We start from the raw sequence: 21,084 nt of genomic DNA on the forward strand, positions 1-21,084 counted from the left end.
GCAGGGACTTAACTCCAAGCCATGTACCGCATGGTTAAACTCCAGAGGTAGTGTATATGTATGTCTTAACTGTCCAATGGTTTATGAATAGAATCAGCGAGCCACGGCCCCTCCGAAAGACATGTTATATTTAAATCATCGCAAAGCAGATCCGTGGATAAGATTGGAGCCCGCCACTTGATTCGCAGAATGTCTCCATGAGCCGTGCATCCATAGGATGACTGGGGAAGGGTTTTGCTCGGCCCTGTACCCTTCCGACATCCCAGTTCCACTGTTGACTGTTGTTGACTGTTGACTGATTGCCTACATCGGCCTGTCCACTGGTAGGAACTTGTATCCCGGAGGATCCTTTTGTGGATTCCCACCTCCACAGTGGCTGATATTCATGACGTCTATATTCCCCTGCCAGCTCATTCCGCGTCTTCCAGGCCCGAGGTTTTCAGAAAAGTCAAGTAGGACGATCATGAATTAGAATTCATTGGACCAACCTTTCATGGTCTTTCCATGGTCTGCCTGGGTTCCATTTATGCGCTGCAGGTGACTACATTGTTTGTTTCTATTTTTCGAAATACATGTAACTATGTTGGAATAGGTCGACCTGCTTGTCCAAGTCCCTGGTAGACCCGAGCATCCACCCAGATTTATAAATATGCAGCTTCTTTCTTCCACTCAGGCCCATTAGCAGCTTGAGTGCCGGAAGAAATCTTACTCTTGAAATCAAACCATTCCATTCGTCTCAATTGCTGTTTCATTCGTTTTCTTTTTCAAAAAAAAAACAAAAACAAATAAACAATGAAGAATTTTGCTACCTTTGCAGCTTTTGCTGCTGGGGCCAACGCTCTTGTCTCCCGCGATAACAGCTGCTGCTTCCATATCACAGCTTCTGGTAAGACCTCTGGCACTGTCGGCCAGCTTGGTGATGGACAGAACCGTATTGGTGGTGGCCTCCCTGAGGCCCAGTTCTGTCTAGACTCGAACGGTGGTATCACAGATGGAAGTGGACGTGGCTGTATCATAACTTGTATGTTCAACCCTATACGACCAGGATGAAATCATGTTAACCTAAATTTATCAACAGCTCCCACCACGCAATTCCAGTGTGACCTTGGCGCCACGCCCGAGACAGGCTTCTCAATCAGCTCGAGTGGCGAGCTCGAATTTCAAGGCAGTTCGGCGTTTGTTGCCTGCGAGACTGGTGACAACAATGAGCTGAATATCTATACTACGGAGAGTTCCGATGTAACCAACTGTCAAGATGTCAAATTGACCGTGGACGCTTGCGCGGGAACTTCCTCCGCCTCTAGTTCTGCCCCCGTTACTTCGTCATCTCCAGCGCCCCAGCCTAGTCCCTCCGTTCCAAGCGTTGCACCATCTCCGAGCACTTCTGTGCCAGCTACCCCAGGCCCGGAATGCAGCGGCTCTACCTCCTGCGAGCCCACGACAGTCACCGTTTTAACCACTGTGACCGTCACTTCCTGTGCTTCTGGGACGGGTTCCGTTCCTCCTCAGACAGTCCCTAGCGAGTCCAGCACTTCGGGTACTGCTCCCTCTACCTCGGGTACTTCCCATCCAGGATCCCCCCCTGGAGTGCCGCCTCAGTCCTCTGCAACTCAACCCTCTACAACTCAATCATCTGCAACTCAATCATCTGCAACTCAATCATCTGCAACTCAATCATCTGCAACTCAATCATCTGCAACTCAATCCTCTGCAACTCAACCCCCTGCAACTCAATCCTCTGCAACTCAACCCCCTGCAACTCAACCCCCTGCAACTCAGTCCTCTGCAACTCAACCCTCTACAACTCAATCATCTGCAACTCAACCCCCTGCAACTCAACCCCCTGCAACTCAGTCCTCTGCAACTCAACCCTCTACAACTCAATCATCTGCAACTCAACCCCCTGCAACTCAATCATCTGCAACTCAACCCCCTGCAACTCAATCATCTGCAACTCAATCATCTGCAACTCAATCATCTGCAACTCAATCCTCTGCAACTCAACCCCCTGCAACTCACTCCTCCCCCCAGACCTCCGGTACTTCCTCTACCTCCCAGACTTCTGCAGGATCTACCGTTCACCCAACCAGCACGGCTACCTCGTCGGCTGGAGCTAGCTGCCCGACCAATCTGTCTGGCGAGTACGAGTACCCTCATCTGATCATCCCCATTGACTCCTCATCTCCCAACACCGCTGCGGGCACCTCCTTCAACGGCACTGTATCCTCCACCGTCTCAACAATCTTCAACTTCGACATTCCCAGCTCGGATTCCGGAAAGACTTGCAGCCTTATTTTCTTGTTCCCCAAGAAGGAAGACCTTGAGACTTCCTCCTACTCATTTAGTGGAGATGGAAAGGTCAAGTTCGAGGCTCTTGAATCGCCTGCCAGCAGCTCTACCACATTTAGCAACGCTCCAGCGGTCAAGCAGGACTATGGTGAACTCACAATTTCTCCTGGCAACTCATATCTTATCTCCTCCTTTGCCTGCCCAGCGGGTCAGGCTATTGGATTCGAGATGACGAATGCCGGAAGCACCGACCTGGACTTCTTCCAGGATTACAATCCTTCTCCGTAAGTGATCTCCAAACTCTTCTTCATTATGATAAGGCATACTAATTATTTTAATAGTCTTGGTCTGTATATTACTGTCTGCTAAGTTGCGAGGCAAAATTGACCTTTTGTTTATGATTTTTTGATATATGATCGGAACGGTTTCACCATTTGTATGTGGGAATGCTAGGTGGGGAAATTGAGGACGTACAAATCCACAAGAACAGCCATCAGTTGTTCTTTGATATGAATGATGCAAGCAATGCAATGCAACCTGTTTTTGAACTGTTTTCATTATATGTTCAATATGGGAATTAACAACCAATCCAATATAATCTGCCGCCATAGCACTGTTGTAATTGACTCCACTTTCAAGACGCTCAGCCAGGGTTATAGAAGTGATAAGACGGTCGAATTTCCCACATATAGGAAGGCTAGGCAGCATCATTTCTCTTCGACGGTGCCAAAGTTAATCTTGTCCCGCTGTAGGAGGTATCGGAGGTACGGAGTACATTGATGTCTGTCGATTTCGATCTTCTGAGGCATCAGAGATCCCCGTTTCTTTTGCGTTGTGTTCCTGGTCCACTGGAGGTCCTCTTTAAACACCATCAGTTTCATGGTTCAATCAATAGAACCGCAACAGAAGATTAAGATCATCGAACGCGTAACCAAATCAATGACGCCAATCCAGTGGCAGAGAGTGGCTTGGTCAACCCTGGCTGTGGATCGGTTTGGTGTCGGTCTGGGCGTCAATGGGCCTTTGGGTTGGCGCGTCAATTGCATCCATTCTGAATTTCCGAGTCGGTGCTGTCATGCTCTGGGTATTGAGGTAGGATATTAATAGTAATAGACCAGAAGGAAGGGGACTTGAAAATTGGATGTTACAGGGTTGATTGGATTTAATTATTCACGGATTATTGATAACTAACTAGTTTGACCAGCCACTAGTTAGTAAACTCAGTAGACTTCGCACTTCTTGAATCCTTTGCAGAAAGAAGGAATGAATGAATGAATGAACAAAGGAATGCATACCTATCTGGACAGATGGATAGAATGAATCCTGGCTGAGCTTATTTAATTTGCCTGAAATTCCTTTCTTTCGCGTGCACAGTTGCCCAAACTGGTCATATCTTCTTACGCTGACTTTTCCCTCTTGATTTCTCTCTTCTTCCTGCACGGAATTATCCAAGTTGTGGATTTACTTCTGTCGATTCCCTTGACTGTATTCATTCGTGTACCTCGAAGCGGGCCCCGACCAGATGGACCGTCTTCCTTCTAAACTCCCATTCTCCAAGCGCCGATTACGGGCGCGGGTGGTGATCTCGTGCGTCTGAATGATTGCTCTGACATACCATACTCCAGTCTTTGGCTAATTCTCCTGCTTTACAGCTATATCCTTGACTATGTGATACTCATGTTGGTTACCCTCCTCAATGCGTCGTAATCCATACTGACAAATCTTCCCGTCCCTCAGCGCCTGTATTGTCGGTTTCTACATCCTCGACTCCATCGAGCCGTACCACCAGCATTTCTCCCTCCGAAACATTTCCCTCCAATATCCCTATGCCGTACACGAACGGATCCCGATTGCGATGGCCCTTCTGATCTCCGGCGTGGCCCCCCTCACTATCATCGTGGTTTACACTCTCTTCATCGACGGGCTGTTTTCGCATCACAAACCACTGGACCCGGTGTCCGGCAAGAGAAGGTTCACTGGGCCGTACCGGTTCAAGGACAGGCTTTGGGAGCTTAACTGCGGTGTCTTGGGCCTTTTGCTCTCGCAAGGTCTTGCCTTTGTCATTACTCAAGTCCTGAAGAATGCTTGCGGGAAGCCTCGGCCGGATCTCATTGACCGGTGCCAGCCCCGCCCCGATAGCCAGGATCTTCTTCCTTGGGGGTTATCGAATTCTACGATTTGCACGGGCGATCCGGCTTTGATTAAGGATGGGTTTCGTTCGTGGCCTTCGGGTATGTTTGTGCGCAGAGTCCCAAGTTTGATATGTCCATGCTAACCTCATTGACAGGTCATAGTAGCTGTGAGCTTCTTCTCTCGTCTTTGCTTTGTGAACTTTTTACTGACTCCCTTAGCGTCCTTTGCCGGATTATTCTATTTAGCCCTTTGGATGAGCGGTAAGCTGCATGTTATGGACAATAAAGGCGAAGTCTGGAAGACACTTCTTGTCATGGTCCCGTGCCTTGCAGCGACCCTGATTGCAGTGACCCGTATTATGGACGCGCGGCACCACCCATTTGATGTGATTACTGGTTCACTGTTGGGTATACTCTGCGCCATAATTTCCTACCGCCAGTACTTCCCCTCGATTTCTGAGCCCTGGAAGAAGGGACGGGCCTATCCAATCCGATCTTGGGGTACTGAACCCGTGAACCCGCTCGCGCGTTATGATGGCGCTAGCGAAAGCACAGAAGCGCTTCGCAATCCAGCGCAGGATCGGAGGACTCAATCCGAAGTACCTGGGCATCCCGACCTCGTTGAGCCTCAACCCCAAGCATATCAAGCAGCGCCTAATCCATACGCCACCAACGTGTATGGCCGTCACACACACGACGATGGTGCCTGGTCATCGTCAAGCGAAGAAGACGTTGCAAACGGATACGAAATGCAACCTGGATATTCCCAGACACATAACCCTGCATATGCCGGACAGCTCCCGCAGTATGAATCCGGAATGGCATATCAATCGCAAACCCAACCGATAATGCCGGTACCTGGGGCAGGACCCGTACATACGCTACATACTACCACGGCTACAGAGGGCGTCAGACCACGAACACTGACCCCGCCTCAGGAAGCATGATCCTAGGGTTCCGTGCTAGATATGTGATGTGATGTGAGGGACTGGATTTACTTCGTTTCATATACATCCCGCTCCGATGCTATGACTAATGATATAGATTGCTTCGTGACTAAGAGGATCAGCTGCTGCGAACAAATTTGCGAACTTGGTTTGACCTTTGGATGAGAAAGCGGGTCATTGCTATTTTGGGCATTTGATAGCATGAATTTGTGTGGCACATGTGGATATACCAGCTTTGTACGACTACTATATAGCGTTGACATTCTTTCTTTCTGTTCTGCTTTCTACGATTTCCTCGCGACCAGGAGTTGCGTCTGCTATGGAAAGGGTTTACCATTTTGCTATCATGCCTTGAAATTGTATCAGTGGCGAGGATATTTACTCTCAACAAGGCGGCCAGCGAGCAAAACTGAAAGAAGTTAAGAGATACCATTCAGCAAAATCAGCAGTGTCGCGATTCCAATCCTCAGTCAGTCTTTTCTTAATTTTCTCTCGCTCTATCGTAATTGACCGGACGATGATGGACGAATACAGTGCTCGCCAAGTTCTTCTAACCAGCAAAAAAAAAAAAAAAAAAAAAAAGACGCAGCCCTGCTGATATAGTTCTCCAAATCCTAGCAGCATTTTCACCTACTATTTTACCTTGTTACACAAGAATAACAACAAGTTCATATAAGATATCATCATTCACAACGAATTCATTTCGTCATAGCTACAAGACATGAAAAAGTAGACACCAACCTGTCCTCCTGTCCATATCATGAATTCCTCTCTGGGTTGACGTTATCCTTCCCATTCATTAAAGATCATCCCTCATCCATCATATCCATAAATCATAAACATCAAACTCATAGAGCAGTCATACAGCAGCAGGTAGAGAGAGAAACACACACACACAAAAAAAAAAAAAAAAAAAAAGAGAGAAGAAACCAATAATCAAAACACATCACACATCGATGCAACGCCGGAAAAACTAGCGCCCATCTATACACTACACTACATAATGCGGCCGGCTCGACGAACTACGGCGACGATGCGAGTGTCCCCTCCGACTGCTGTGGCTTCGTCTCCGCACGGTCGTGGTGGTCTCCTTCACGACGACGACATCCGCTGAGCGTCTGGACATGAAGAGCGCGAGCAGGGCGGTCCAAAAGAAGAACAGAACCTCCATAATCCCGAGCGCGAAGCAAGTCTTCAGCATCCTGCAGGTCTTGTCCAGGTCGCCCGCGAGCGGGTTCCCCGTTTGGGACCCGTAGGATCCGAAGGGGCCCAGAGAGACCCAGACAGGGCCGCCGCCGCCGGCGCCGCCGTCCCAGTGGCTGCAGTCTGCGGCGGCGATGAAGCGGAGCTCGTAGACGGCGGCGATGAAGGCGCCGACGAAGAGCAGGTCGACGAAGGAGACGAAGGCGGCTGAGCGCTTGGTGGTGGAGTGGCGGATTAGCGTGTCGAAGCACCAGAAAACAGCAATCACGCTGACTATGAAGAGAACAAGGATGTAGACTGGGGTGATCAGGTTTGCTTTGACGAACCCGTTGACGAAGTAGGCCTGGCGACGGTTAGAGGTTAGATTAGGGTTGATTTCCCGGGGGAATTTAATGTACCATCATTCCGATGATTGGAATGAGAAAGGTGATCTCCGTCAGACGGTTGAAGATGAAGAAGATACTCCCAATCATTTTGGCTGGCGACTGACGGACTGTCGCTGTCAAGGTCTAGCCAGGTCTTCGAGATTGACTGGATATCCAGATGCAAGGGAAAAGGACAATCAATCGATTGTATACCTCGATGGCTCGGACGCAGATGCAGCAAGGTGCACGAGGGGAAAAGGAATTCCAAAGTTTCCCGGAGGGAGGAGATTTAAAAGAGAAAAGAAAGAGTTAAATTAAAAAGATCCAACCCCTGCTATGCAGAAAAATATAGAGAGAGAGAGAGAGGCTGGGCGAGTCAGGATTGCGGGGTGGCTGGGAGACAGCAAGAGAACTACGAAAGATGCATCTGCACACCATCCACCCTTAAAGTACAGGAACATCCCCATTCTGGTATTAAATATCTAATCTATTCTGCCTCGGCGTGAACATGCTTTGATTTTCACGAACTGACCTTCAGTGCTGTTCCTGTCAAGTCTGGATGGCTGATATCACCCCTGAGCCATAGAAACTACACAGATTCAAAGTACGCAAAATAATCCTCTTCAATAGACTAACCTTCCAGGCTTGCAAGCAAGGAAGCGCCGCTGAAATCGCACATCATCTACCACCCGCCCTTACCTCCAAACGTCGAGCTGTCATCAATCTTCTTCGGTAGGCCTCGCGTAGACTTGGACTGAGCCGCGTCGTGTTTGCGCAATTCATCCGGGACTCGTGAAATCGGCGATTTGATCAGCATTTGCTTGAGGTCGTACCTAGAATTAAAAAAAAAAGGCCGTCAGCATATACATTGGAAAAAAAAACAGCACACTGTAAACAGGAATAGAAAAAGAAAAGACATACATGACGTCTGCATCCTCATTACCCAAAAAGGTAATAGCCACACCACTCTTACCCGCACGACCAGTACGACCGATACGATGCGTATAACTTTCGATCGAAGTGGCCATGTTAAAGTTAACGACGAGACTGACATCGGGCACATCAATACCACGACCTGCGAGATCCGTAGCGACAAGGACATCCGTCGAGCCGTTGCGCACGGAGGCAAGAGCGGCTTCACGCTGCTCCTGCGTTTTGCTTCCGTGCAACGTCACGGAGGAGAACCCCCATTGTTTGATTTCGCGCGCGATGGCATCGCAGTTGCGCTTGATATTGACGAAGACGATAATCGGCGCGCGGAATTCGCCGGAAGACAGAATGTCACCGAGTCGCTTCTTGCGCTTGTCCTCCCCAGCCACCATCTCGACACGCTGCTCGACCGTGTCAACGGCTTCACCGGCGCTTCCGATGGTAACGATCGCCGGTCGACGGAGGTACTTTCGCGCGATCCGCTCCACGGCCGAAGGCATCGTGGCCGTGTACATCATGGTCTGACGATAGCGGTCTTTCATCCCGAGTCCGACGTGTCGACTCATCGCGTACGAGTCTTCGGCCTCTTCACTGTCCGGCTTTTCGTTGGAGACAGGAAGTGCATCAAGGATCTTGTTAACAGGCTCCTCGAAACCAAGATCAATCATCCGATCAGCTTCATCCATGATCACGTAGCAGCACTGGCTGAGGACCAACAGGCGGCGCTCGATGCAGTCGACGAGACGACCAGGGGTGGCGATGATAATTTCGGCACCGTTGCGCAGACTGTATGCTTGTTCTTCAAAAGAATGACCCCCGACAATACTGACAACATTGAATCCCAGAGGCTCCGTGAACTTTTTAGCTTCAATTTCGATTTGCTGCGCCAGTTCACGGGTCGGGGCGAGAACGATCGCGTAGGGCCCGTCGTTTTTGCGCGACTCGAGCTCGTCGATCCGCGGCAGTTCCGCGATATAGACCAGCAAAGGCAGTAAGAAGGATGCGGTCTTACCCGAACCAGTAACCGCAACGCCGATAAGATCTCGGGACTGCAAGGCGATAGGGATAGCAGCCCGTTGAATTGGAGTAGGCTCCTTGTAACCCACACGGCTGATGAGTTCCATCAATCGCTTCGGCAGACCAGACTCCTCCCATGACCGCATGGGGTTCGGGACACTTCCACCCTTGTTACTGATATTGAAGTCCTCCTTAAAGATACGCCAATCTCTCTCGCGCATATGCTCCAGCTTCTTCTCACTCCAGTGCTTGTCCAACTGGTTCCGGGTACTCTCCTCCTTCCGCCGGCGTTCCATTTCCAGGATCTCGCGCGCCCGAATCCCACCCGCCTCACTATCGCGGTCCTCCAGCGCCCTGGCGTATTTCTGCGCCACAGAATCCGCAACATCATCTCCAAAGCCTGCAAGACGCCCGCGCCCGAAGAAATGCGCTTCGTGTCGATTCTGATATAACGGATTATAGTCGCCGCTGGTATCCTCTTCGACATTCCACTCGAAATTGAATTTTCGATCCGTCGTGCGCTTCCGCTTCTTCTTCGCCGAGAAATTCGAGGTCTGCTCCGCACCCATGTATCTCTGCTTCACGAGTGCAGCCTGTGCCACTGCTTCCTCCTCATATAAGGGGCGTTTGTCTCCTCTTGTCTCCTGTGACTTAGGCGGCGGCGCATCATGGTTGTTCTTCGAAGATTGAGAATGGCGCATGGCCGCGGGCGCCGTGGGAGCATCGCTGTTCCGCATGGCGCGAGGACCCGTAGGTATGGATCGTAAATCGCCATTGGGTGTCTCCGAAACTATGGATGGAGACCGTGTACCGTTACTCTCTACCCCGTTAGATGTTCTGCTCGCCTTGAGCCTCCGCTCAGCTTCGACTTCCTTCGCGCGTTTTTCTAGAGCGAGTCTCTCTCGGTCCGCTTTGGACATAAATTTTGGCTAGGAGAACGATATAATCAGCCGCTTGGCACCATGGTTAAAGGCCATTCCATGGGGGCAAACGAAGACCTAGGTAGGAATGCTGAAATTATAGAACATACCTTAGCTGCAGCGGCATCAGCCTCTCTCTTCTTCCGTACAAGCTCTTCCACACTCAGCGGCGTCGCCGTCGGACGCTTCGCCCCCCAGCCTACCTTCTTTTTCTTTGTCTCAGGCGGAGGGGGAGCAGGTGGAAGGTCCTCGGGTGGGGGTGGAGGCGCGGACAGGTCTGGCGGCGGCGGAGGAGCACCGGGCTCTTCTGGGGGAGGTGGAGGAGGAGTGGGAGGTCGTTCAATAGGATCTTGGGGCGGCTGAGGAGGCAGGTGCGGGCTCGCTATGGAGCCATTTACGCCGATACCGTCCATGATGCAGGTTGGAAACCAACGGCACTGATAGAAGACTGGATAGCTGTTTTGGAGGCGGCGAAAAGAAGGCCGGCGGGCGGGAGTCTCGATGTGCTACGGGTAGCCAGACACGCCAGATACGCTCGCTAGATCATGTGCTATTTATTGCTTAAGATTCTACATTCAATTCACATTAAACTGACAGAGAAGCTGCTACCTAGACATTAGAATACAAGGGGGACAATGCCCAAAACTCATAATTCCCACCCAATCCAAATCACACATGGTCTCATTTGTTTGTTGAGAGGTAGGAAGGGGGGGGAAGAGAGAGGTATCCCTACCGCTGCCGTCACCGCCCAAACATGAAAGTCGCTGGAAGGGTGCATGCATCATTCAGGGGAGATAAAGAAGAACAAGAAGAAAGAATCAAAAAAGAAAGAGAAAAGGGAGGTAGGAAGGGGGACAAGAGAGTTTTTTTCTACAAAGGACCAAGTTACAAAGCAAAAGGGATTAAATGGGAAGGGAATTCTTTCACCAAATTGAAAATGGCGACGTTGTGGAAGTACAAACCAACATGACATGACGGGTGTGATTTCGAAGCCTACTCCTGCGTAGGGGCGCCTTCAACACCGCCGTTGACCGGGGCTTGCTGGTAGTAGTTATAGTCGTTGGTTTGTGGGGCAGGGGGGATGGAGTTTTCAGTGGACGGGGGCTGGTTGGCAGCTTGCGGTGGTGTTGGCAGCACTGTTTCGCCGGTCTTTGCATGGGCTACTGAGGCAGGACCGTGGACTTCCCGGTCAAGAGTCATGTACTCCTTCGCAGCATCCTGCGTTCCTCGCTCAAGCAAGTAGACCATGTAGGTTTGGACAAGTCCTCTCACGATCTCCGACGGAAGGGCGCTCTTCGAGCGAATATCCTCGATCACCTGCTTTATCCGCTCATACTGAGTGTTCTCTGCGGTAGCACTTGTGGGCTGGTCTAGCTCAAACCTGAGATAGTTTTGCCAGAAGGGCTGGCTGTCCAGGTAGTATTGCTGGTTCTTCTGGAAAACCTGGCGAGCCTCCTCGGGAGAACCTTTGATCTTCCACAGCAACCGCGCCCATTCTGCGACAAGGGCCGCCTTGGTGCTCAGGTCAGACTGTGGGGAATCCAACTGGGTCTTATACACGTCAATTGCAGCGTCCAGGCCACCGTGACGACGGCACATATTGGCCAAGGATACTATGGTTTCGACATGGTTGGGAATGTTGATGAGGATAGCTTCGTGGATCTCCTTGGCAACACTCACGCGACCAGACATCTCTTCAAAGTAGGCATACTGGAGACGGGTTGCTGGGTTGGCGATAGGCACGTAGAGACAGCTAGCGCGCTGGTAAATATTGCGTACTTCCTCCTCCTTTCCAGCCTGAGCGGACATCCATCGGGCGTAACGCTGCCAGAATTCGTCGTAGTGGGCACATGTCACAAGGCACCTTTCATACAAAAACTGAGTGCGCGAGTACGAGTCCTCGGCCTCTTCGAAGTCGAGGTACTTTCTCCAGTTCGCCAGCTGGCCCTCATCAAGCTCAGTGACGTGGAAGTACGGGCGCTTGATCTCCGACTCATACGTCCAGCGCTTGGTTGTCTCCGTTTGTGTTTTGGAGAAAATCTCCAGGTGGTAGCTGTCCACACGGAGACGCAAATCTCGTTCCACCTCGGCTTCAGCCTTTGCACCTGGTGCCACATGTCCTGCGGCGGCGTCAAGTTCCGCACGGAATTGGGATAGAATATCGTGAGGGGCCAGCTCCACAAGGGGGCGCGTTTGAGCAAGCTGTCTATAGCGCTCAAAGTACCGGGCATATTGGTGCATGGGGATGTGGATTACCCGCCCGAGGATACCAAAGATTTTATCAAAGGCTTCCACGCGCTCCTCATATTCAATGTACTTATCCCAAAACGGGTGAGAGAGAAAGTCTAGCCCAACGCTGCTTGCCCCTCGCTCAAACAGTCTGCAAGGTAGAGCCTGTCAGTAAACCCCTAGCACAACAAACACACTTCACAAATGAAAGGAACGGAGTAGGAAGGGGGGGGGGGGGGGGGGGGGAAGGGGAGAATAGGGAAATGACAAGGATAGCAAACATAAGCGTTAGATCTTTCAGTGCGTGGGAGCCCAAACAATTGAATGATCAGGGTGATCAGAGATTGTGGAAAGGCTTTCTCCCGGCCTGCGTCGAGCGCGCAGAGTAGGCATCACCGAACAGAAGTCCTGGATTATGGTGTCCGTGCAAGGAAAATGGTGCTGGTGTCAAATTCACAATAGATATTTTTTTTGAAGGGGGAAAAGAAACAGCCTGAAAAGCCATGGGTGAGAAGTAAACTCCAGTTCAGTTGAGTTTGGGTAAGGCGAGCGTCTCACCCATCTTAAGGGAACCGCTGCCAACAACAAGCCTTTGCATGATGCGGATTCCGCCCCACAGTGATAAATGTCCGCGCTGCATTGGTAACGGTTACAGGGAAGGAAAGGAAACCAGCTCTAGTCTACTTACTCTCGAATATTGTCGGTGTCATGGGAGGTTTCAGCTTTGAAGGAACAGTAGTTGGTCCACAAGTCGACGGAGGGGGAAATGCTAGCGATGCCTCGTTCGTAGACCTAAACCAACATTAGCCATCACTATGCACGACTCATCGAAGATTGGTGAGCGGAGAGTCCATACCATATCCGCAGCCTCAGTGCCTGTAATAGAGAACTCCAAGTCGGCATATTTCTTCCAGTATCCAAACAGCAAGGGAAACTTGGCAAGGAATCGATCGTAAACATTCCGTACAGTTGTGATCGCCTGTGGATTAGAGTTGCGATTGACTCCTCCTTCGAGGGCCTCTGCAGCACGAACGAGCCTTTCCCAGGTCTCGAAACTATCGGGGTCATCGAGCTACAAGAAACTCCAGTTAGCTCCCAGGAAACAGATGACGACAAAGAATCAGCGATCGCATCCTACCAGCTCAGCCTCTAGCTTCTTCAGCTCTGCGTTCTCCTCTTCGGAGCCTCCATAATTGTAATCCGCCATGATGGCCGTTGATATGGAATCACAGGCAGCACTCGTGATCAACGATAACAATAGCGACCGAGGATTTCTTGGGAAGCGTATGGATGAGAGAGGAGAGGGGGAGAGGAGAAGAAACAATTAGAAAAAGGGACCCCGTCAGGAATCGAGGAACCAGAAAAGCACCTAACTATTCTCTATTCTCAGCGCAGGACAGGACAGGACAGGACAGGACAGGACAGAACAGGACAGAGCAGTCGTAGTCTTCGTCGCCGTTGTTATTGTTGTTCGTTGCTCGTTGCTCCTTGACATCCTTCTTTCCTTCGTCTCGTCCCCAGCCACAGGAATCAAATCGCGCCGCTCTTTTTTTCTTCCGACCGGAGCCTCCTACCCGGATTAGGTCTAGTGCAACACCCGCAATTTTGCCGTTCCTCCAGAAGAAAAAAAAAAAGAGAGAGAACAACACCGCTGACTTGCTGTGATTATTATCCCTCCATTCAATTCAATTCCGCATTCATGGCTACAACTCAAGCATCAGGCAGCTTGGTGAACAAGCTGCCTCTGCGTCTCCGCAATTTTTTCGCCCGTTACCCTCCCCAAATCTACTCCGCCACGGCCCTACGCTCGGCACCATCCGTATCATCAGACGCCGCCGCGCCAACATCATCATCATCATCATCATCAACAACAACAACAACACCGTCGTCATCGTCCTCCTCTCTTACACCCGAATCCCTTCCGTCTCCATACACCCCCAACAGAGATGCAAAGGGTCACAAGCGTCCCGACCCCACCGCTTATTCGCCCTCGCGTGCTCTCCTCGTCTCCGCCGATACGAAACACCCCAACCCATTCCTCCCGCGGAAGAACTACCGTACCGGCAAATGGTTCGGTCCTCAGGTCGGCCTGAGAAGGCAAGCGGAGCTGGTGCAGCTGGCTATCAAGTACAACGTCGAGGCGTTGCTTCCGCCCGGCCGGAAATCGACCGAGTTCAAGGAGACGAGGCGGGCGGAACGCGGTCTGCAGATCAAGGGTACTGGTATTGGACAGAAGGTGAAGGGTCATAAGTGGGAGAGGACGATGGAGGCTCGTCTGGAGGATAGACGTAAGGCTATGATGGAGATGCCGGAGATGATTCGGTTGTGGAAGCAGGTGAGTTTTTTCTTCTTCTTCTTCTTCCTCTTCCTCTTCTGGAATTGGATTAGCATGCTAACTTTTTCTTTTCTCTTCTACAGAGAGGCCATGGTCGTGGTTGGAGGCAGTGGCCCAAGCGGTAAAGGGTTGGTTCGCCTTAACTGGGACTCGTTGTATAATGTATCAATCGTCATATCGTCTCTTTCCTTGTTTCCCAGTCACCTCAACAATGTATAGCTAGAATGGATGAAAGCTTTGGGTGACTTGTAGTTGGGGGTTTGGATGGGAGTTTTCTTTTCGTTTTTAGCTTGCATGCACTGTATAAATAGATATTCTCGCAATATGGTGTGCAAGACACACTGTTGTTAAATGATAAAAGGGCTTGAACTCTTCATTTGCTGTGTAGGTATATATTAATAATATATAACCCCTAACTAGTTAACTAACTACTGACTGTAATCCATTACATACATGTACCACATGCATAGACACTATGCCAAACCATTCTCGAATATTCACATCCCCAATACAACAATAACCAATGCAAAATCATATCATTATTCATTCCTCATTACGATCATTATCATCATGATCTCCAAATGATGGCGTGACAACATCTCCCACCATTACCGTTCCCAAACACCCCCCCTCCCCAACCTCAGCCGCGGGAGAAATATGCCTCCCAAACAGAATCTTCCGGTTGATCTTCCTCGTCTTTGCAAGGGTAGCAAACGGCTCATCCCATCGCTGCCCCGTCAGTTGATCTACGCAAACCATCTGGCACCGCTCACACGACCCCAGAACAGCAAAGGGCATCTGCTCCGAACCGATGCGCAGCGATTGCCAGGTATCTTCGACGTAGGGACGTTCGGCCGTGGGGATTGTTTCCGCAACGACAAGGTTTGCGCGGAAGACGTCGGCTGCGACGGCTTTCTTGGAGCTGCTGTTGCTGCCGGGTCCGGGAATGCCGGCATTCGTATCCGGGGCACCGGATTTGATGGCTTCGTTGAGGCGGTTCACGGACGAGCGTGATATGAGTAGCAGAGGGCTTTCGTTTGAGAGGAGGATGCGGGTTCGCTTTGCGGGCGTTGGGGAGGGCGGCGGTTGGCCTGGGAAAGAACCGGGCATGCTGTGGGTTTGCGTGTGGGGGGGAGGAGTTGGCTGCGCTCGGCCCCTACGACGTCCGCAGGATCTGGTCGATGACTGGGGAGGGAATCGTGCGAGTGTACATGGGACGCCGAGGAAGTGGGTAAAAAAGGTCGACACGACAGGGGAGGTGTAGGCTTGCAGCACCACTTTATCTCCGCAGACTGTCGAGGCCTTGGAGGTGTTCTGGCATAGAGATGTTGTCAACGAGCTCGTGTTTTCGCGCCGGAGCGATATTTCGAGGGATTTTCTTTCCTCTGGAGATGATGCTGCGTCGCCACGGGTGATCCGTAATACTTCCCGGGTCAGGTCGAGTGTCGGCTGGATAAGTGCCATCCGTGGATATCGCTTCTGATTCAGGGTCATGCCTGTACCCTGGTGAACAAGACACCATTCCCGATCCCATGCGAGACCCTCTCTTCGGACTTCCCAGCGCTGACCATCAGGTACTTTAAAAGCCCCGCAGCTTTTGATCGGGAAGACGGAGAGACTCTCGACGTAGAAGCTGGGCTGTTGTGGCGGAAAGCTTGCGACTAGGGGCACCAGGAGGTCCTCGGGCGGTTTATCGACATAGAATTCTTCAAGGAACGCCATGAAGGCGTTGATGTCTCGCATACTGCTCATCGCCCCAAGACTTACTCGCAGAATGCCTGTCGGTTGTTCATCCATAATGTCGTGCTCGTCTCCGCACCGCAACCCCGCGGAGTAATGGCGAAGCATATCAGCCCCAGTCCAACCGAGGCTCAGTGCCGTTCCTCCAGGGTTGCAAAGGGTGCCAGATCTGATCTGGATCTTCTTGATGCTCGCGAGCTTCTCCACCTCTGATTTCCCAACCCACATTCCATGACTATTGCGCAAGTTGAACGCAAGAATCGGGCCCTGTGTCAGAGAATCACAGTAATCCGAGGAGGGACCCAAGCCATAAAAGTGACAAACACGCTCGTCGTTGTAATGCCTCAACATCGCCATCCGGGTATACAACTGCTTGGCCAGAAACCGCGTATGGGCAGCAACATTCTCCATACTCCCAAACAGACGACGATGCGTTTCAAACGCACAGTCCAGCGCGATGATGCTATGGAACGGAAGAGTCCCGTCCTCCAACCGCTCATGGATCGACGACTCCTTCTTCGCATGCCAGGGCTGCGCCTCCCCTGTCAGAACCATATCAACCGTGCCACCGCCAAAGAACCTGCGGTGCTCCAAGACACGCGCAGCGCCCTTCCTAACAATCAGCGCCCCAAGATCCGGAAACCCAAATATTTTATAAAAACTCAGGACCGTAAAGTCCGGCGCAGCAGCCACATCACTCAAATCCAGCGGCGAAGTTGAGACGAGCGACGCGGCATCGAGAAGCGTGTACACCGACGACGGGGGCCCGTCTCGATTTCGGGTTCGGATCGACTCACACCACCGTCTTGGATACCGACGACCATGCATATTCGACTGTGCGGGGTACGCGAATAACCGGACGCCCTTCTGTGCAGGGCCGGCGTCACCATCAATCCAACTCTCAACCTCCTCGTCCGATATAAAACACCGCGACCCTCGTTCCGCAAGCTCTCTTACTCCGACAAGACTCGTATGGGCATCAACATGATACCCATACCAAAACCCCGGGCCAGTCGAGTCCCGAAACGCATCCGCCACCAACTTGATCGCCGCCGTTGCATTCGCCACAAAAACCAAGTCGAATTCATCCGGACTCGCGTTGAAAAAGCGCAGCGCTCGCAACCGGATATCATCTATCCGTTGGGTCGACAATTGCGAGGAGACCGACATAGAATGCGGATTCCCATAGAGATGGCAAGTCAGGTCCCGGCTGAACGAGTCAATCAGGGACTTCGCGTAGAGGGTTGTTCCCGCGTGGTCTAGATAGGTGGTATCTGTAGGGAAATATTAATATGACTTACTTTGTCTCTTGACTAGCACCGAGGGGAGTTATTTTACTTGCCCTTGAGTAAGGGATACTCACGCTCCCGAATGACGTCGATCTCGTCCGAGTATCCCAAGCAATACGGCATGGACATATCTCTAGCCCCCATGGCGATAATAAACAATTAAGAGAAATCAAGACGAGGGGTGTATCATTGTCTTCAAATCTCAATATCCCCCCCCTAGTGCATCACCATCGGAATGAAGTCAGGATGCAAGTGACGAAGGCATTGGGGGCAATATTAGGTACAGTTGCGTTGCAAGCTCCTGGGTCCGCCAATAGGTAAGGACCAATCGTAGGGGAGGGAAGGAGGATGAAAGGGAAGAAATGGGGAGAGAGGTCGGTTCCTGGAAAGTTGGAATTCAGTTAAAATGAGGATGATAAGCTGGTTGCATATTCTTATTTCCAGCCTGGAGGAGAGGAGTAGTAAAGTACATACGGAGTAGTGTGTTGTTGGTTGCTGTGAAATGCGGAGTGCAAAGTTGTGTATCGGAGTTGGCCGATCCAGACGGCCTCAGGTGCGTCTGGACGGTTCCGACCGTCTTTTCTTTTCATTGTAATGGCGATAATACTCATCATAAAAGGTTGAATGGAATTTACAAGTTCCTCGACTGTACCCCCTCATCTTTTGTAGCTCGTTATACTACGAAGTACCTACTAGATCCGCTAAAAGTGGTGGTGGTCCCGGCTTCAATGAACACTATTAGTACCTACGTATGTATGCCTAGGGAGGACGAGGGTAAACGAAAAAAGCATGAGATGAGTAGTATTATTTATAATTTATTCTGTTCAATTGTTATGCTGCCCGTGGAGCCCCTGAAAGTTCGCTTCTCTACAGCTTGCCGCTTCCGAGGTATCCATTCGACTTCAACCATGATCCAACATCTTTGCGATCACGGTTGACCCAGCTGATCTTGGCCCGAATTGCATCGAGACTCTGGTCAACTGCACGATCAAAGCCCTAGAGAAAATTGTTAGACACCGCTGTAAGGCTATAGAACCCCGAACGAGACGAAAGAGACTCACCTTGGTATCCTTATCGGCAAAGAAGCTCTGCACATCCTTCAGCTGCTCCTCGGTACAGAGACTGGCTGTACTGATCTGAACAACGCTGGACAGCATACCCAGGCCGGGTGGCAGGCGTTTGTAAATGGCGTCCCAGTTGTCTTTCAGCCAGGCCCAGCGAGCTTCAACACCCGCCTTGTGGCCCCGAAGCCCACCCAACGGCATGTAAATGTCCTGGCTCTTGACCTCATCGCCCAAGGCCAAGGCCAGGCTGCGTTGGATAAGTTTGGGGTCTTCGGCCGTACCCAGAGAGCGCAGGGCTGTGGTCTTCTCATCCGAGGTGGGTGCATTACGGAAGCGATCCAACACCACGTCGTATTCTTTCTCTCCGCCATATTTCAGGACGATACCAAAGACACTGCCGCGAATGTTGGGGTGAATCGCATTGGTATCGCCATTAGAGAAGCGCTCGAACATTTCCTTAGAGGCCTCCACAACAGTCTTGTCCCCGGCAAACCCAGCAGCAGCGAACATGATAGACTTATACTGCTGCAAAGTGTGGGAATCAGTATCCGAGAAAGTCCAGCCCAATTCGTGGGCCACCTTGCTGACCAAGGAGCGCTCGAAAAGCTCCAGGGCATCCTGAGTCTGGGTATCTTCAAACATCCAAGCCGCACGCAGGGTACCGACGCGGGTCAAAATTTCATTCCAGACAATAAACTCCGTTTCCTTGTTAAATCCAGTCAGGAGAGAGAGGAGTCCAGAGGTGCTCTGATAGCCCGAGGCAGCCAAGGCGCCAGCGTCGGCAATCATACCCGCGCGGTCCTCAACTGTAAGCAACCCAGCCCTCGCGGCCTCACCCAACTTGGCCAACCGTTCGGGAGAGTAAGATGTGCGGTAGATAGCAGAGTGGTCAGCATTGAGCTTGAAGAAATCCAGGTTGGGCACCTTGAACTCGCCCTCACGCTGGGTAAGCATAGTATTCTCATCGACACCCTGCTGGGTGCGCAAGCCTAGCATCACAGGGAAGAGAGTGGTGTCTTCTTCGGGACGAACGTCGCCGGTGCGCAGGAAACGGTTTTGCTTCAACTTGATAGTCGAGGAGCTAGGGTCCTCCGAGACAGTGATCACAGGGAAACCGACATTCTTGGTCCAGATATCCATGACCTTTTCCACGGGCTTTCCACTGGCATTAGCAAGAGCTGCCCACAGATCTCCGGTTTGGGTGTTACCGTAAGCATGCTTCTTGATGTAGTCACGCACGCCCTGGAGGAAGACGTCTTCACCGAGGTACTTGGATATCATGCGCAGGACAGAAGATCCCTTGGAGTAGGAGATGGCATCGAAGATCTGGTTAATTTCATCGGCACGCTTGACAGGCACTTCAATAGGGTGACTGCTGCGAAGGGAATCAAGGGAGAGAGCCCTCTGCAGGTTGTCGATGATGTAGGTTTGCCAGACTTTCCACTCGGGGTAAAAGCTGTTGCAAGAGTACCACGACATCCAGGTGGCAAAGCCCTCGTTGAGCCACAGACCGTCCCAGAAATCCATGGTGACCAGGTTTCCAAACCACTGGTGAGCAAGTTCGTGCTGGACCGTCTCAGCAATACGCTCCTTTCGCGAAGCACCACTGGTCTTCTCATCCAGCAGCAAATCAACGATACGGTAGGTGATCAACCCCCAGTTCTCCATAGCTCCAGCGCTGAAATCGGGGACGGCAACCATGTCCATCTTCGGGAGAGGGAATTCGCTATCAAAAGCCTTTTCGTAGAATTCAAGGGTCCTGGCAGCCAAATCCAGAGAGAAGCGGCCATGCTCAATATCCTGATCCGGGGTGGCATAGACGCGGATGGGAACACGGAAGGCCTTGGTCTCGATGTAGTTGAGGTGGCCGACAATAAATGCAACCAAATAGGTGGACATCACGGGAGATGTGGTGAATTTGACTGCCTTCTTGCCACCTTCAGCTTCAGTTTCAGAAGCCACATCCATGTTGCTTAGACAGGTCATGCTCTTATCGGCAATCAGAGTGACAGTGAACTTGGCCTTGAGGGCAGGCTCATCGAAACAAGGGAACGCTCTGCGGGCGTCGGTGGGTTCCATCTGAGTCGATGCGATATATTTCGTTTCGCCGCTGGGAGTCTTGTAGGATGAACGGTAGAAACCGGCCATGTTATCATTGAGGGTACCGGTGAAGGTCAACTTCAGTTGAGCGGAGGTGCCAGCGGGGACTGCATCAGAGAACTTGATAGTTGCAATTTGTTTTTCCTCATTGACGGAGATATCTGGGGAGGAGGTGACGACCGATCCCTGGGAGGAAACAGTAGCTGTGTGGATGTCGAGTTCGTTGGTATTGAGGGAGATGGAGGTAGTGTCTTCGTTAACCTGTAGGCTACAGCGGGGGTCAGCTTCTATATCCCACTTGACCACCTAATAAAGCGCAGAAAGAAAGGCCGTATAGCCACATACTCAATGATGACAGTTCCATCATATTTGTAAGTCTCAAAGTTGGGTTCCAGGGTCAAGTCGTAATGGAGCGGCTTGACGTTGGTGGGCAGGACCTCACGGCCATGAGGCACAGTGGTCGAGCCAGACACCTCAGCGCGTCGAGAACCACACATCCTGCGATACGAACAGTAGCGTTTTGA

At 51.3% G+C, this 21,084-nt stretch overlaps 8 protein-coding genes across 8 annotated transcripts; 3 read left to right on the forward strand and 5 right to left on the reverse strand.

The window, feature by feature from the left end:
* Positions 1–792: 792 nt before the first annotated feature.
* Positions 793–2,577, forward strand: P175DRAFT_0527582 (putative GPI anchored cell wall protein; the record flags this gene model as incomplete). The annotated part of the gene is made up of 2 exons (XM_040899531.1): positions 793–1,021; positions 1,079–2,577. 2 exons carry the CDS (start codon positions 793–795, stop codon positions 2,575–2,577), a joined length of 1,728 nt encoding a protein of 575 aa, XP_040755522.1.
* Positions 2,578–3,811: 1,234 nt separating this feature from the next.
* P175DRAFT_0527584 (phosphatase PAP2 family protein) lies at positions 3,812–5,368 on the forward strand (the record flags this gene model as incomplete). Its single annotated transcript, XM_040899532.1, has 5 exons — positions 3,812–3,876; positions 3,942–3,968; positions 4,027–4,520; positions 4,577–4,588; positions 4,641–5,368. 5 exons carry the CDS (start codon positions 3,812–3,814, stop codon positions 5,366–5,368), a joined length of 1,326 nt encoding a protein of 441 aa, XP_040755523.1.
* A 59-nt stretch (positions 5,369–5,427) lies between these two features.
* P175DRAFT_020862 (uncharacterized protein) lies at positions 5,428–6,032 on the reverse strand. The gene has a single exon (XM_040892588.1). The coding sequence runs from the start codon at positions 5,799–5,801 to the stop codon at positions 5,487–5,489; it is 315 nt and encodes a 104-aa protein (XP_040755524.1). The 5' UTR covers positions 5,802–6,032; the 3' UTR covers positions 5,428–5,486.
* Positions 6,033–6,359: 327 nt separating this feature from the next.
* Positions 6,360–7,044, reverse strand: P175DRAFT_0427255 (uncharacterized protein; the record flags this gene model as incomplete). The annotated part of the gene is made up of 2 exons (XM_040893224.1): positions 6,360–6,914; positions 6,970–7,044. 2 exons carry the CDS (start codon positions 7,042–7,044, stop codon positions 6,360–6,362), a joined length of 630 nt encoding a protein of 209 aa, XP_040755525.1.
* Positions 7,045–7,618: 574 nt separating this feature from the next.
* On the reverse strand, positions 7,619–13,239 carry P175DRAFT_0505845 (uncharacterized protein; the record flags this gene model as incomplete). The annotated part of the gene is made up of 7 exons (XM_040898139.1): positions 7,619–7,769; positions 7,858–9,812; positions 9,914–10,251; positions 10,826–12,183; positions 12,721–12,824; positions 12,889–13,104; positions 13,171–13,239. 7 exons carry the CDS (start codon positions 13,237–13,239, stop codon positions 7,619–7,621), a joined length of 4,191 nt encoding a protein of 1,396 aa, XP_040755526.1.
* A 442-nt stretch (positions 13,240–13,681) lies between these two features.
* On the forward strand, positions 13,682–14,728 carry P175DRAFT_0553417 (mitochondrial 54S ribosomal protein mL59). Its single transcript, XM_040900488.1, has 2 exons — positions 13,682–14,367; positions 14,451–14,728. Exons 1-2 carry the CDS (start codon positions 13,732–13,734, stop codon positions 14,490–14,492), a joined length of 678 nt encoding a protein of 225 aa, XP_040755527.1. The 5' UTR covers positions 13,682–13,731; the 3' UTR covers positions 14,493–14,728.
* A 2-nt stretch (positions 14,729–14,730) lies between these two features.
* hxB (putative molybdenum cofactor sulfurase protein (HxB)) lies at positions 14,731–17,863 on the reverse strand. Its single transcript, XM_040895016.1, has 2 exons — positions 17,450–17,863; positions 14,731–17,381 (listed from the first exon to the last, which is right to left on the reverse strand). The coding sequence occupies exons 1-2, from the start codon at positions 17,538–17,540 to the stop codon at positions 14,911–14,913; spliced, it is 2,562 nt and encodes an 853-aa protein (XP_040755528.1). The 5' UTR covers positions 17,541–17,863; the 3' UTR covers positions 14,731–14,910.
* Positions 17,864–18,263: 400 nt separating this feature from the next.
* P175DRAFT_0425573 (M1 family metallopeptidase) lies at positions 18,264–21,057 on the reverse strand (the record flags this gene model as incomplete). The annotated part of the gene is made up of 3 exons (XM_040893124.1): positions 18,264–18,392; positions 18,458–20,828; positions 20,906–21,057. 3 exons carry the CDS (start codon positions 21,055–21,057, stop codon positions 18,264–18,266), a joined length of 2,652 nt encoding a protein of 883 aa, XP_040755529.1.
* Positions 21,058–21,084: the final 27 nt, after the last annotated feature.

The sequence above is a fragment of the Aspergillus ochraceoroseus genome (genome assembly GCF_002846915.1).
Source record: "Aspergillus ochraceoroseus IBT 24754 chromosome Unknown P175scaffold_1, whole genome shotgun sequence".
In the NCBI taxonomy this organism is placed as follows: domain Eukaryota; kingdom Fungi; phylum Ascomycota; class Eurotiomycetes; order Eurotiales; family Aspergillaceae; genus Aspergillus; species Aspergillus ochraceoroseus.